The sequence below is a fragment of the Chrysemys picta genome, chromosome 6 (genome assembly GCF_011386835.1).
Source record: "Chrysemys picta bellii isolate R12L10 chromosome 6, ASM1138683v2, whole genome shotgun sequence".
NCBI lineage: Eukaryota > Metazoa > Chordata > Testudines > Emydidae > Chrysemys > Chrysemys picta.
In genome coordinates this window covers 85,703,620-85,718,073 of record NC_088796.1, presented here as the reverse complement: position 1 = coordinate 85,718,073, position 14,454 = coordinate 85,703,620, and the positions used below count along the sequence as shown (strand labels likewise).

At 41.3% G+C, this 14,454-nt stretch overlaps 1 protein-coding gene across 4 annotated transcripts in view; it reads right to left on the bottom strand.

Moving 5' to 3' along the window:
* The window catches only part of CNTNAP4 (contactin associated protein family member 4), a 479,082-nt gene that overhangs the window by 40,196 nt on the left and 424,432 nt on the right, over positions 1-14,454 (bottom strand). For all 4 annotated transcript variants that reach the window (XM_065599352.1, XM_005309700.5, XM_065599353.1 and 1 more), the window contains 2 exons: positions 7,288-7,458; positions 1,750-1,968 (listed from right to left, as the gene is read on the bottom strand). In XM_065599352.1, the coding sequence (XP_065455424.1) occupies positions 1,750-1,968; positions 7,288-7,458 (390 nt within the window). The remainder of the gene's footprint in view (positions 1-1,749; positions 1,969-7,287; positions 7,459-14,454) is intronic.

Here is a 14,454-nt window from a genome sequence, read left to right as displayed (position 1 = left end):
ATTCATTTTCTCCACACTATTCATGATTTTATAGACCTCTATCATATTCTCGCATAGTCATCTCTTTTCTAAAATGAACAGTCTTTAATCTCTCCTCGTATGGAAGCTGTTCCATTCTCCTAACCATTTTTGTTGCCCTAGTCTGCACCTTTTCCAATTCCAATATACCTTTTTTGAGACTCGGTAACCAGAACGGCAAGCAGTACTCAAGGTGTGAGAATACAAAGGATTCATATAGTGTCATTATGATATTTTCTATTTTATTATCTATCCCTTTCCAAATGGTTCTTAACATTCCGTTACCTTTTTTGACTGCTGCTCTGCATTGAGTGGATGTTTTCAGAGAACTATCTACAATAACTCCAAGATCTCCTTTTTTTTGAGTGGTAACAGCGAATTTAGACACCATCATTTTGTATGCATATTTGGGATTATTTTTTTTCCAATATGTAGTACTTTGCACCTATTAACATTGAATTTCATCTGCCATTTTGTCACCTAGAGAGAACGTGGGTGAGGTAGTATCTTGTTACTTAGAGAATGTTTTTAGGTGTATCTGCCTCTCATACACTCTCTCTCGACTCCCTCAAAAATTCCCTATTTGATGCTCCTTTTTACTAGCTCCTCTGGTTGCTTAGGATCTGGCTTTTTAAATCCCTGTTCTCCCTGAGTTAGCCCCAAACTTTTGTCAAGGGAGAAGGGATCAAAGGATAGCAGGATAGAGCCTCGTTAGTAAGCTCTCAACCTAGCTTAGCACACTCCTGACACAGTCCAGATCTAGTGCTGTCACATTATAGAGGGCACTCACCCCACCCCCACAACAGGTACCTTTGGGAGTCTTCCCTGTCTCTTACCCACACAGTTCCTGAGCCAGTGCCACAAGGAATCAAGTTCTCATCAGACTCCCCTGCCTTCCACACAATCCTAGTGTACTAAACCCCAGTCTCTCCTTAATAAAACCACTCCTTTAATATTTGTATCTTTCACCTGGCTCACAACCCTGATCCTCTGTGGTTTAATTGTCAACTCCTCCCCAGTATGTAATAAACAAACAAATGAACAAGTTAACATTCTAATGTGAACCTTGCAATGCTCTTGACTTACATGTGTCTGTCTTCAGAACTACATTTTTCAAGGCATTATATGAGTCTTACATTATCAACAAACAACTTATAAATAATACTGTGTATTTTTGTGTGGATGTTACTAATATTTATTGAACATGTATCACTTATATCACTTAATTTCACTTATATAGTATTTCTACGTTCAAAGAGACTCATAAACATAAATTTAAATTTGTTAGCAGCAATTCTTCCATATATTAAGTAGAAGATGGCCAATACTAGGATCTTTCAGTCAAAATCCCTTCCCCAAAGTATGGTCATTTAAATAAAGATCTGAACTGCTACTGGTTTTGCAAGACCAAATCACAACCTCCCCAGCTGATTTGCATATTAATTAACCTCAGCATAAGTAATTTATTAAAAGTGCTAGTTAAAAGGCAGGTGACCACATCCTGCAGTTGTTACTCAGGCAAGAGTTCAATTAGATTCAATGTGAATTTTGCCTGAGGAAGAACTACAGGCTCAAGCCTTGAATTTGTAAGTGGACTTTGAAAATATTGTATTTCTCCCACTTTTGTATTAAGGTCTTCATCACACCATATTAATCATATTTAAAAGCCACTGGTTCCTACCATTCTTCTACCCTCACATGCAGATAATAAGGAAAGAAAGGGTCACCCACCTACAAATAGCTGACTGTTGAGCTGCAAACGGATATGTCCATCAGACGGTGCAGTGAGAGTCCTTTGGGGAAGCTGATCCACTTGTAGCAATGCTTCTTTGATGTTTCTTTCAGCCTTCACATAGTGCCACTGGTTGTCATTTAAGGGAGTGGGTGATTGCATTGTTACTTCAAAAGGTCCATTTCCCACATCAAATGAAAATGTCACTTCAGATGGAGCTAGAAGCAATACATATGAAACACATAAGTTAGCTCTCACGCATAAGCAAGTTTAGAATCTTGGTCATAAAAAGAAATTCATTAAATGTTAGAAAGGGTTATTTCCTCAAAAGACCTGTCCTATTATTCTCTTCTTCTGGTTATGATGGGATGGTAAAATTATTTGTTTTGTGGACAAATGACTTCCACAGCAATAGGGAGCTATTCTGGCCTCAAAAAAGTCCACTTTTCAGACCATTAGCTATTGAGAACAATAGTTTGTTTAAAGCATGAATACTGAAGTTATGTCCTCAAAGCAAGTATACTAGTTGGGAAACAGTGATTGTGCTAGTTTCTTTAGTTTTAATGTGAATAAAAATCATTTCCTGCCAACATGCTAATTGGCTGTCATTGATACCTTTACATTTTAGTTACCAATACCCAGAGCCGGCTCCAGGGTTTTGGCCACGCCAAGCAGCCAAACAAACAAACAAACAAACAAAAAAGCCATGATTGCGATCACGATCTGCGGCGGCAATTCGGCGGGAGGTCCTTCGCTACGAGCAGGAGTAAGGAACCGTCCGCTGAATTGCCGCCAAACAGCTGGACATGCCGCACCTCTCCGAAGTGGCCGCCCTAAGCACCTGCTTGGTAAGCTGGTGCCTGGAGCCGGCCCTGCCAGTACCATTGATTTTTTTCCCCAAAAAACAAGTTACACCCTCAGTAGGCTAAAATCTATTTTCTGATAAGTTGATGAAACTCCCACTGATATTAAAAGACAGATTTTTGGCTCACAGAGCACGGAAAAGTACTAGTAACGGAAAGTACTAGTCTATTCTAACTAACACCTGGTAAAGTGTCCAAAGTTTACTTCTTATCTTTGGGCTATAACATACATTTCTGCACAGTCTTATTTCCAAAAAGTAACTCACATGATTCTTGTCTTGAACTGAAATGCTTGAGTTAAACACAGCAAGATTCTGACTTTGTTCCCAGGAGTACTTAACTCCTTATGACTTCCTTTTTACAGACATTGGAACTACAAAAAGAGGTGTAGTTTGGACTAAGGGGATAATTTTATGCCAAAAAAATAGCTATGTCAGTTCCTGATACACCAAAGTGTAAATTCCTAGTATACTGCTCTCTGTAAACAGCATTACCGGACACCTTTCATGAGCATAACTTATGTTAATATCGACCTTTGGTAGAGTAACTCCCTCTGCAGTCCCATGAGATGCATAGTCAATAGAAACTGGATGGCCACATGTATCTACTCACGTAAGCTTCCACTGCAAACCTAGGCACCAATGAATGATAGTAGGCTAGAGTTTCTGCTTACATAAATCAATGTAATTCCACTGAAGTATATGAGCTACACCAATTTATATTCTCTGCCTATCTGGACTATTATGTGAATTTGGGACAGCCCCTAGAAGGTTATGGTTCCATAAACAATTACAGTTATTTTGACAGCAAGATATATATATAGTGGTTCTTTTAATATGCTGCTTTAAGAGAAACTACTAATTTTGTTCAAGCCAACACTTCGGTATGTCAAAAAAGGTTACTTTTAGCATGACTAAGATCAGAAATAGAATATAAATTAACATTAGAACTGGTAAGAAAATTTTAAGATTTTCTGTGAAAAGATTTGTTTTCTTTTAAGCTTTTCTCAAAGCCCACAAATGTGTGTGTGTGGAGATAGATAGATAGATAGATATATCTATCTCCACAGACACACACAGAATTTATAGTAATAAAATCAAATTAAAACTAGTAATCCCTAATCAAACAATTGCCAACCATTTATATTACTGGGGATTTGATTAAAGGACTAAAGACCTAGACCAGAATCTAAGACAATTAAAAGGTTCCTACTGACATCCATGGGGTCTGATTTGGGTTCTAGGGGGAAAGCAATGATATTAAGGGCTAGTCTACACTGGCAATGCTAAAGGATGCCGCAATAGTGCTTTAACGGGCCTTGTGTGGTCATGGCACAGCTCTCACAGCGCCTTAAAACCCCCACGTAAACGAGGGGCATAGCAATTAGCGCTGGTGCACTGTCTACAGTGGCGCTATACAGCACTGAAACTTGCTGCACTCAGAGGGATGTTTTTCACACCCCGAGCCAGAAAGTTGCAGCGCTGTAAATTGCCAGTGTAGAAAAGCCTTTAGAGCTGGGCAAAGGGAAACTGAGAAACTTCAAACTCTATTTAAAACAAAACACTAGAGGTTTTTAAACTCTTTAGGATGTAGATGGAATCAAGGTATCAGAGTTTTTCACTTTTTAAAATACCTTTAGATCCACTTTGACCAACTTTGCATGGACTTACACCTCATACATGGAATCCCATTGAAATCTATGGGGTTGCATTTAATGTTAATCGGCACAAAATTTGGCTTCTGTTGAGTACCTTGCATGAAGCAAAACAAACAGCGAAGTTAAAAAAAAAGAGCTATCATAATGTCTGCCTTGTAATTAAAAGGAGCCATATCCTGAAATCAATGTCTAAGCAGAACTCCACTTTGAAGTTAATGGCCAGTTCTGCTTAAAAATGGTATATGGCACAAGAAGACAGGTGTTTCAAGACTGTTTCATATTAAAATGATTGTGAAGGTAAATCCCTTCCACAGGGACTATCTTATCAGACCTCTCAGAATGAAAGGAATGCAGCCACTCAAAAGTCACAGTTAATCAATCTCTGCTGTTAACAAACACGACACTGTCAGAATAGTATAGACCAAAACTCAAAGAAAGAGACTCCCTTATTTTTTCTCCAAGAACCAATTCTGTGACCAAAGGAGCAATAAGATCGAGCAATCTTGTCCTCAATGCAAACACAGAACTCTGTCAGATGTACAAGCAACCCTGATTAACTAGGTTTTTTACAATATGGAACTGGTCTGCTTACTGGCAGGGGCTGATTAGGGTTTTGTGGGGCTCCTGGGGCAGAGCAAGTGGGGGTCCCTCCCCACCCGTTCTGCCTGCAGTCCCCTCTGCCCCATCCCCCAGAGCTCCTGATGGGGAAATGGGGTCAGGGCACAGGGGCTTGCCCTGCTCTATCCACCCCATGCTTCAGCCAAGGAGCAGGGTCATGGCATAGGGGCTTGCCTCGCTCTGCCTGCCTGGCGCTCCAGCCGGTGAGCGGAGTCGTGGCACGGGGTGTGGCTGGAGCACCAGGCAGGCAGAGTGGGGCAAGCACCCATGCGCTGACCCTCTCCCTGGCTGGAGCACCGGACAGACAGGGGGAGCGACGCAAGCCCCTGAACTCTGACCCCACACCTCAGTAGGAACACTGGGTGGGCGGAGCAGGTTGGGGGCACAGGCCCCAATTGGCCAGAGCCCCTGGGCACAGGCCTCATTGGGCCAATGGCTAATCAGCCACTGCTTACTGGGTGTATGTGATGATTGTGGCAGAATTGAAGAAATATTGTTTTTTTAATCCTGCAAAATAGTGGCATTCTTATTATTATTATTATTTTAAATAAAGAGCCACTCTGTGTCAAAACTGTGTCCAGTTCAGCATTGATCTTCCACTACTAACATTCTTCCCTCTGGCTTCACTAGTCACAAGTCATTATGTGAATAATATGGACGTATACCAAACTCAGTATGTGTGCGGGGGAGTTATGAAGATTGTGATGGGTGGGGGTAGGCATGAAATAGGTGTGTATGAATATAAGTATTTATAACAAGAGATAAAGAGTCTTATGATCTCCAGCTGAATTGTATAGATTCTGTGTGTGAAGGGGTGGCTGAATTTCTCCTATTTAGGCTGTGTCTACACTGGCAAGTGAAAGACAGAACTTTTGTCATTCAGAGCTGTTAAAAAAGCACATGCCCCAAAAGACAAAAGTTTTGTTGATGACAAGGGCTAGTGTGAACAGTGCTTTGTTGGCAGGAGAGATAATGCTAACACCACTCCTTGGGGGTGGAAGTTTTTTGTCAGCAGGACAGCTCTCTCCTGCCGACAAACAGCGGCTACTCTGCGCGCCTTTTAGCGGCATGTCTGTAGCTGTGTCGCTAAAAGCTGTGTAGTGTAGACATAGCCTTAGTATTCATCCAAATGCTTTCCTATATAGATGTGTAACTTCTACCTCATTATACCATTTGTTCTGAAGTATCAGCATCTTGAGCTTGGAACATCAACATACCACAAGAATGTCATTATTGCTTCTGAGGTTCTGCTCTGAAATGCTTAAGAAGAGCATATTATTGAAGTTTTCTGTATTTCATGGCTTTCTAGGCTATTACATCATTGTACTTTATACCAAATCACACCGTTCTAACTAGGGTGACCAGATCACCCAAGTCAAATATCGGGAGCAGCCGCTGCTGCAGCTCCCACTGCCGCGGGGGAAGGAAACGGCCGATGGCCAAGCTCGGCGGCTGCGGCTCTGATGCCCGGGCCCAAACCCCCCGAGCCCGGGCCTGCTGCAGGGACCTAGCAGCGCATGCTGCGCCCAGCCCCTGGCCAGTCGCATCTTGGCTGCTGCCCAGCTGGTGCTATCCCGCGGTGGCCCCGGAGTGGGGGCAGCAGGCCCCAGCCCCCCCATCCCGCTCGGGTCCCACAGGGGAACGAACGGGCCTGGGCTGCCGATGCCTCCGCCCCGGGGCCGCCGCGGGATTGCACCAGCTGGGCAGCTGCCCAGACGCGACTGGCCAGGGCCTGGGCGCAGCGTCCGCGCTGCTGGGTCCACGCAGCAGGCCTGGGCTCGGGTGCCAGAGCCGCAGCTGCAGAGCTTGGCCATCGGCTGCTTCCTCTCCCCGCGGCAGTGGGAGCTGCAGCAGCGGCTGCTCCTGAATCCCGCTGCCCGGGGGGGAGAACAGCCGCCGCCTGGCCCCGCAGGCTGCCCCCCTACTCTCCCTACCACCCGACTGAGTCCTGCCTGCACTGGGGCCAGGCCGGACTCTCACTCACCCCGGCCCCATGCTTCCCCTGCATCTCCAGGGCCTCCCTCCAGCGCTTGTGGAGGGAGGAGGAATAGTGAGCCTGGGGAAGAGACGGGGATTTGGGGAGGGAGCCAATGGATGGAGGGGGGGTGGAGTCGGGGCGGGAGGGTGGGCACGAGCACTTCTGGGCTCCAGAGCATTTCCTTGTTTGTCCAGTGTCCCGAACGCACATCAGTCAGGACGCGGGACAAACAAGGAAATATCGGGACATCTGGTCAACCTAGTTCTAACCGAATACAATTCAATGATACTGTTGCCTAATATGGAAAAATATTAGGGGAAAATACGTTCTCTCTCATTTGAATTCAGCATTACAAAGTGCTAATTTTTTACAATCTAAATGAAAGCAAAAAAACAAAAATCGTTTATTAAATATGACTTACAATGCAGCTCTATCCTTATGAAGTCTTTAATCCCCAGGTTCTCTAAAAACATGCCAGAGGAAGCTGTAGTCTTAAAGAAAAATGACACATCTGCACTGAGTTCTCCATGGAAAGTAGGGAAATGAAGATATGAGGCCTCAGTATTGAAGGAGGCTGAATTCCAAAACGTCCCTGGTTACAGCAAAACAAAACATTAAATGAAACAGCAATGTCTAATATTGTTTTTATATGTTTTTAACCTTTACAACTAATGAAGCAAAGAATCCAATGCAAGAAACAGTTTGTAATGTATATCATTATGCATCTCTACTCTTAGAAGAACATGTAAACACTGATTTTATGTGAATTGTGATCATAGCCCTGCTATAATATGTTACATGTGTGATCGTGGGTGGAATTGTCACTTATAATAAAGAAGAAAAGCTTATTTATACACATAGAGTCAGACCCTGCAGTTGTTGAAGGCAATGGGAGTTCTTCTACTAACTTCAAGGCAGTAGGATAAGTCTCTTCATTTCTATGGAAGTACCGTAGTTAGCTAGTGTCCACAATGTTTTGCCCTTTAATTGATTAAAAAATTAGGGACTCATACTGCTTTTTTACTCTCATGAGTAGTGAGACTGAAGTCAACATGACTACTTGAGTAATGGTTATAAGGTCAGATCCATAGATTCCAATGGTCTTATTTTTCCATCAGCTGATATTTCATTATAATTTGTTGAATTTTGCTCTCAACTATCTAAAAGCTTATCTAAAATCCCTAATAGAACTAAATCTAATGGGGATGTGCTCTACATTCATGAGGCCCAATTAGAAACACCTTGTTCTTATTACTGACTTCTTATATGTATATCTATCTTTTTAATAAGCTATATTGCTTTCTAAATCAAATGAGGCATCCAATATCTTCTTATGTAATTGAACAAGGGCAGTGCATATTTTACTGCTAATGCTGTGATTTAGTATGAAATAGATGCAAAAATATGACTTTAGCTCCAAGCACTCTGAATTTTTGAAAAAAATCCTGATTTTCTAAACTTTTCTCTTACCTGCAATATAGATCTCTAGAACACATTGTGCCCTTTGGGGCCTCATTCAAACCCATTGAAGTTAATGGAAATACTCCCTTTGACTTCAGTGGGATTTGAATCAGGGTTCCAATCCTCACATAAAGCTCTCACTGATTTCAACATTTTGTGGGTTTTTTTGTGGGGTGTTTGTTGGGGGGGGGGGGGGGGGGATTGGTGTGTGTGGGGAAGCAATCCGTACCGCATTGTGAATAAGAGCTCTGCATTTGGGTTTGAAGGGAATCATTTTGCTCTTAAAGAGAAATTCTACATGTTAATCTTATTGTCTGCTATACCCATTGCTTCCTTTGTGAAGTAGTGGAGTGACTACATCTCATCTCATATTTTGCTTTCTCTCCCTCAAATATGGGTACTGCAGATCTGGCCATTTGAGGGCTTTGGAGAGTGACACTTCCCCAGTACACAGTCAACATTCAATCAAGAGCTAACCCCATATCTGGGATACAACTGGGTGTCTTTTTGGTTGAAGGTCGCCTACTCCAGCTAACCCTGACAACTAGAACTCAGCCTTTCACCCAGATAGCCCAGGTGTCCAGCCTCCCTGTCTCTGGGAACTGGAGAGGCAGAGAGCCCAGGTGCCCAACCTCTCTGGCCTGAGAGATGAAGGAGGAGTCTGAAAGCTGGGGAGGCACAGAGTGAGAGTGCTCAGCTTTGGCAGCCCTCCTGAAAAGCTTTTGCCAATTTCACTTTCTGACTGTTGGCGGAAAGTGAAATTGACAAGGGCCTTCCGAATGGTCCTTCGTTATCCCAATGGAAAAGTGGAATTTTTTGATAAAATTGAAGTTTTCTTGTGGAAAATTTTGGTTTTGCAAAAAGGGCCTTTTTGATGGAAAATAATTGAAATGAAAAAAATCCCAACATCTCTACTTACAAGATTCTTTAATTACTCCCTACACCTATGTGCATACCAGGTATTCTTCCTGCACAGTTCCTATTTAGAATGTGGAAGTATCTGTAGAAGCATTATTTCCACAATGACATCAGGATACAACAGTGTAGGAGAATCTTTCAGTAGCACAGCGCTGACATTGTGGCATTGTGCCAGCCACTCCCTGTGATTGGTGTAGATGCCACAGCCGGGGCAAAGGATCATCCCTGCAATGTGGCACACCCCAGCTGGCATAGTAGATGCTTGGGGCTGTTGCCTGCCAGTATAAGTTAGAGCAATAATCAGGCCAATGTTATTTACACCAGAGGACTGGAGCAGTTAAAAGATGGCCCAGGACTGGGGGAGTAAAAGAGTGGCTTTTCACCTGACTCTCTTGAGTTGTGTTGTGGGCTCCTGAGCTGCAGTCAAGAACCTGCATAATCCCATGGCGGGGAAAAAAACCGGAAGAAAAGACCTAACATTCTGGAGTCATTTCTTTTAGCCCCTTTTGTTTTTTCACTGTCTCAGACCATATTGAACTTCACTGCAAGTATGGTTAGTGCATGTACTAGCTATTTAGTAAATAATGGGCTAGTTGTTGCCAGTAATTCAAAACAGTTGGAAATTTAATACTAGCAATTTATACAAAATGGGTTAAACATTGCTGGCAATTAGAAGGGAAAAAAAGACAATTGTCCAGCATAGAAATTATGCGATTAGCTCCAATGAACCATTTGAATATGCATCTGAATGGCAATGGGGCCTTTAGCATGGGGGACAGATTCGATAATTGCCACTCGTTCATCATTTGGCAAGTGAACTAGAACATTTTAAGGTAAAAGGTAGAAAACTCCCCTTCTCCTTTGATTATGATAGCTCTGATCTCTTTTTGAGACCCTCATATGGAAAGTGCCACTGAAGTCCAAAGTTGAAAGTATAATTCTTCCTATTCCTCCCTTACTCCATCTTTCTTTTCTTTTTTACTGCATTATCCCAACCCTGAAACAGATACATAAAGTATTTATGAATATTAAGATATTAAAGGGACAGCCACAAAAAGACCGCCATTAGTAAATATATAGTGCCAGATCCTCTGCTGCGGCAAATTGGTGTGGCAAAAGAGATACTTCAGTCTACAATATCTGAGGATCTGGCCCACAGTCTCTGTTTAGTAAGCTGAAACTAACATCATGGAATAAGGAAATCGACTATATTTAGCATTTTATTTGAGATGGTAAGACTTGAACCTCCACAAGGACTAAAGAAAAAGCAGAAGAAAGGCAGCCCTGTTTGCTATAAATAAAATAACACCCATATCCATACTGCAAATAATACTTTGTTTTCAAGATTTCAGAGATTCATTAAAGAGAACATTCATTAACAAATCATCTTTTATCTTACCAATTTTAAAATAAAATATAAAAAGACCAGAAGAAAAATAAAAACATGACAGTCAAGTTAGTAGTTTTGAACGCTACAAAGCTAATAAAAAAGGACTCCTTCACAACAACTTCTTAGTTGTAAAAAGTCATTGGAGCTGTCTAATATTTGTGTCAGAACATCATTCTTTTTTTATTTGTAACAGCTCCTCTGTTGATACTTTTAAGTGCTGTATCACATACTCTATGTGTGAAACTCCAGCAGGGATCAAAGTGAAGGGAAAAAAGTAAACAAAACCAAATAGCTTCAAGTGCGAAACAATTTACAGTTTTTAGTGCAGATCAATTGGCAAAAAGAATATAGTTTTCTGTAGATGTCTCCTGCGGGTGTGTGTTGGGGCTGGGGGAGGCAAGACAAAACTTTGCCTGGCATGGCACAAAATTTACCCATCTCTTACAGATGAGTTTAGCTAAAACAAAGAACTGGTAATCAGGAGATCTATTGTTCTCTAAGATGCCTCAGATTTCCTGTGTGATGATGAGCCAGATATTTAATCTCATCCCAGTTTCCCCAGGTATAAAATGGAGATAATACTGTCCTATCTCAGAGGGGTGTAGTGAAGCTTAATATATTAACATTTCTAACATACCCAGAGGTCCCCCAATGCTACTACTGTATATAAGAGCGACATGCTGGTCCCACTGAAGTCAGAAGCTTTGTGTTTCATCTAAAGTCAGATCCTTACCATGTTTAAGTGCACATTATTACTATTACTTTATAAAGCTGTACTTTTATTGAAAATTGAATATCCTGCCAAGCCTTACAGAACTAGTCCAACTGACTTCCATGAAACTATCAGCATGAGTAGGGTGTGCAGTATTTAGCCTATAGATGAAGAGGCTCTTTGGTCTAGTTTACTCCATTTTGCCTTCTATCCTGATAGTCTGGTTTTGTTTCTATGTGGATGTGGTTGCTGCTTCCCAAGTGCCCCCTCATGGCCTGGGGTGGCTTTGTTGTACATGGTGTCAGTTTCTCTTTCCATGGGGCATCTTAACCTCGGCAGCCCCCGATCCAATGGTATCAAAACAAGGTTCTCAATCTAGGATTCAATTTATTAAATCATGCCAACAAGGTGGCATAAACCAACCAGAACTCACAACAAAAAAGTCTTCATCCCAGTCTAAGGCTCAGCCCAGCCCCTTGTCCCCATGGATCTGTCTTCCCTTCACAGTTCACAGACACTTCTGTCCCAGGGCTAAACTGAGCACAGCGCCTCCCATTTTACTGCTCTCTCGGCAGTAACTCCCAGGCCTTCTTGCTTGGAGTTTGGCATTCTTAGCCTTTTCCACAGGCCTCTGTTTTATATATCCTGGGCCTGATCAGTCACATGCCCTTCACTATTTTCTCCACCTGGGGACATAAGTTGATCTTGTCACATATGGAGCTGAGGTCCATCTCCCCTTAAGGTGGCCTTCTATATAAAAGTACATTAGAAAAATGATTTTCCCTCGTTGTGGAATATCAGAGGTGGGGGTGGGGGTGGGGGTGGTGCTGGTAATAATCAAACTCTGGTGGTTACATGACTTATTCACATGTTTCTTTTCACATTTACCCAACATTTCTTTTGATGATGCAACATGGAAAAATTCCCATTTGCTCAGCACAGCAGTGTGGAAAGGCAAAATTACTGAAAATCTGCAAATTACTTCTTCTAAACGGATCCTCCTAACATTCCAAAATCTGGCAACTGTTTGCCTTTGATAATATGTGAGTACAGCTGCCCCATCTGTATCATTATTTCTAGCTCCCCTGTACTGCAGCTTATTATAAAATTCATGGATTATAAAGCGATAAAGGACCATTGTTATAATCTAGTCTGACATACTGTATAACACAGGCTATGAGATTTTCCTGAATTAATTATTGTTTGAACTAGAGCACTTCTTTAAGCAAAATATCCAATATTGATTTAAAATTTTTCAACAATGGAGAATCCATCACTACCTTTGTTAAATTGCTCCAATAACTAATTACACTTGCTGTTAAAAATGTACACCTTATTTCTAGTCTATATTTGTCTAGCTTCAACTTCCAGTCACTGGATCTCACTATATATTTCTCTGCTAGATTAGTGACCCCTATGTTATCATATTTCTATTCTGCATGAAGGTAATTATAGACTATGATAAAATCACCCCTTCACCTTTTATTTTTTTTTAATCTAAACAGATCAAGTTCCTTGAGTCTTTCACTATAAAGCATGTTTTTCAATCATGTAATCATTCTTGTGGTTCTTCTCTGAACCCTGTCTAATTTAGCAATCTCCTTCCTGAGATGTGGACACCAGAACTAGACACGGTATTCTAGTAGGAGTTGCACCAGTACCAAACACAGAAGTAAAATAACCTCTCTGCTCCTACTCGAGATTCCCCTGTTTATGCAACCAAAGATTGCATTAGCCCTTTTGACCACAGCATCGCACAGTGAACTCCTGTTCAGCTGATTATCAGCCATGATCCCCAAGTCCTTTTCAGTCCCTGTTTTGCAGGATAGAGTCCCACATCCTGTAAGTATAGCCCACATTATTTTTTTCTAGGGTGTACATGCATATTTTTAGTAAAAGTCACGGATAGGTCACAGGCAATGAAAAACTTTGGCCATATTAAAACACATATTGTTTGACTGTGCACAGCTTACCAAAAGATTCAGATTGTTTTGTATCAGCGACCTCTCCTAAGGAGCATGGATCAGCGTTCACATCACACCCCACATCAGTACCCGGCCTAAGCCGGGGAAGACAGTGATCCGACAACAGACCAAATTTGATGATGAATCCTGGCCACATGCCACCTGAGGTGCATTGTACAGACACTAAGACGTGACCTCTCCTCATTATTTACTACTCTTCCACTCTTTATCAGTGATGTTTTTCTCTTTTCTTCCAGGTCATTGATTAAAAATGTTAAATAGGGTTGGGCGAAGACCAATCCCTGTGGGACACCACTAGAAATACACCTGTTTGATGATTATTCCCCATTTACAATTATATTTTGAGTGTTATGAGTTAGTTAGTATGTAATTCATTTTTAATGTGTGCATTGTTGATTTTGTATCATTTTAGTTTCTTGATCAAATTGTTGTGTGGAATCAATAAAGCTGTGCAAATATCTGATTTTTTTGGTTCATGGCCATACCAAGCAAAGAAATAAAAATCAATGAAACAAAAAGTTGAAAAATAAATTCTTTCCGGGTCACATGAAATGTTTCATTCAACCAGAAATTTGTTTAATTTTTGAGCTTTTAAAAAATATTTAAAATATAAAATTAAAATAAATGTTGAAAATTAAAAGTAATTTTGAATTGAAAAAATACTTTCTTTCAAAAATGTCAAAACAAAATGTTTTCACTTATTTTTTTAAACTGAAACAATTTGGTAAAGTTGACATAAATGTATGACATATTTTGGTTCATCCTAATCTATATTTGAGAGATCTGTCTTTGTATAATTTATGAATTTTGGTTGATTTTATGAAGTTGCTGTATCACTGAATGCTTCAGTGGATGTGGTGTCAGACTTTCGTTATCAGAGCTGGTGTCCCATCTCTCCCAGAACAGAAACAATGGAGACGCATCAACATTAATAGCTCCCATTCAAATGGAAGCACATCAGGATAATGGGATGGCTGATGCCTACAGGAACCAGGAGGAGTGAAGTCACACAGAGGGTCCTGGATCCTCACTCACTCAAATCCCAAAGAAAGCTCAAGAGCAGTGAGGAACCTGAGGCAGGGTTTTTTTTGTAAGTGTTTCTTGGTTTGCCTAGATATGTAC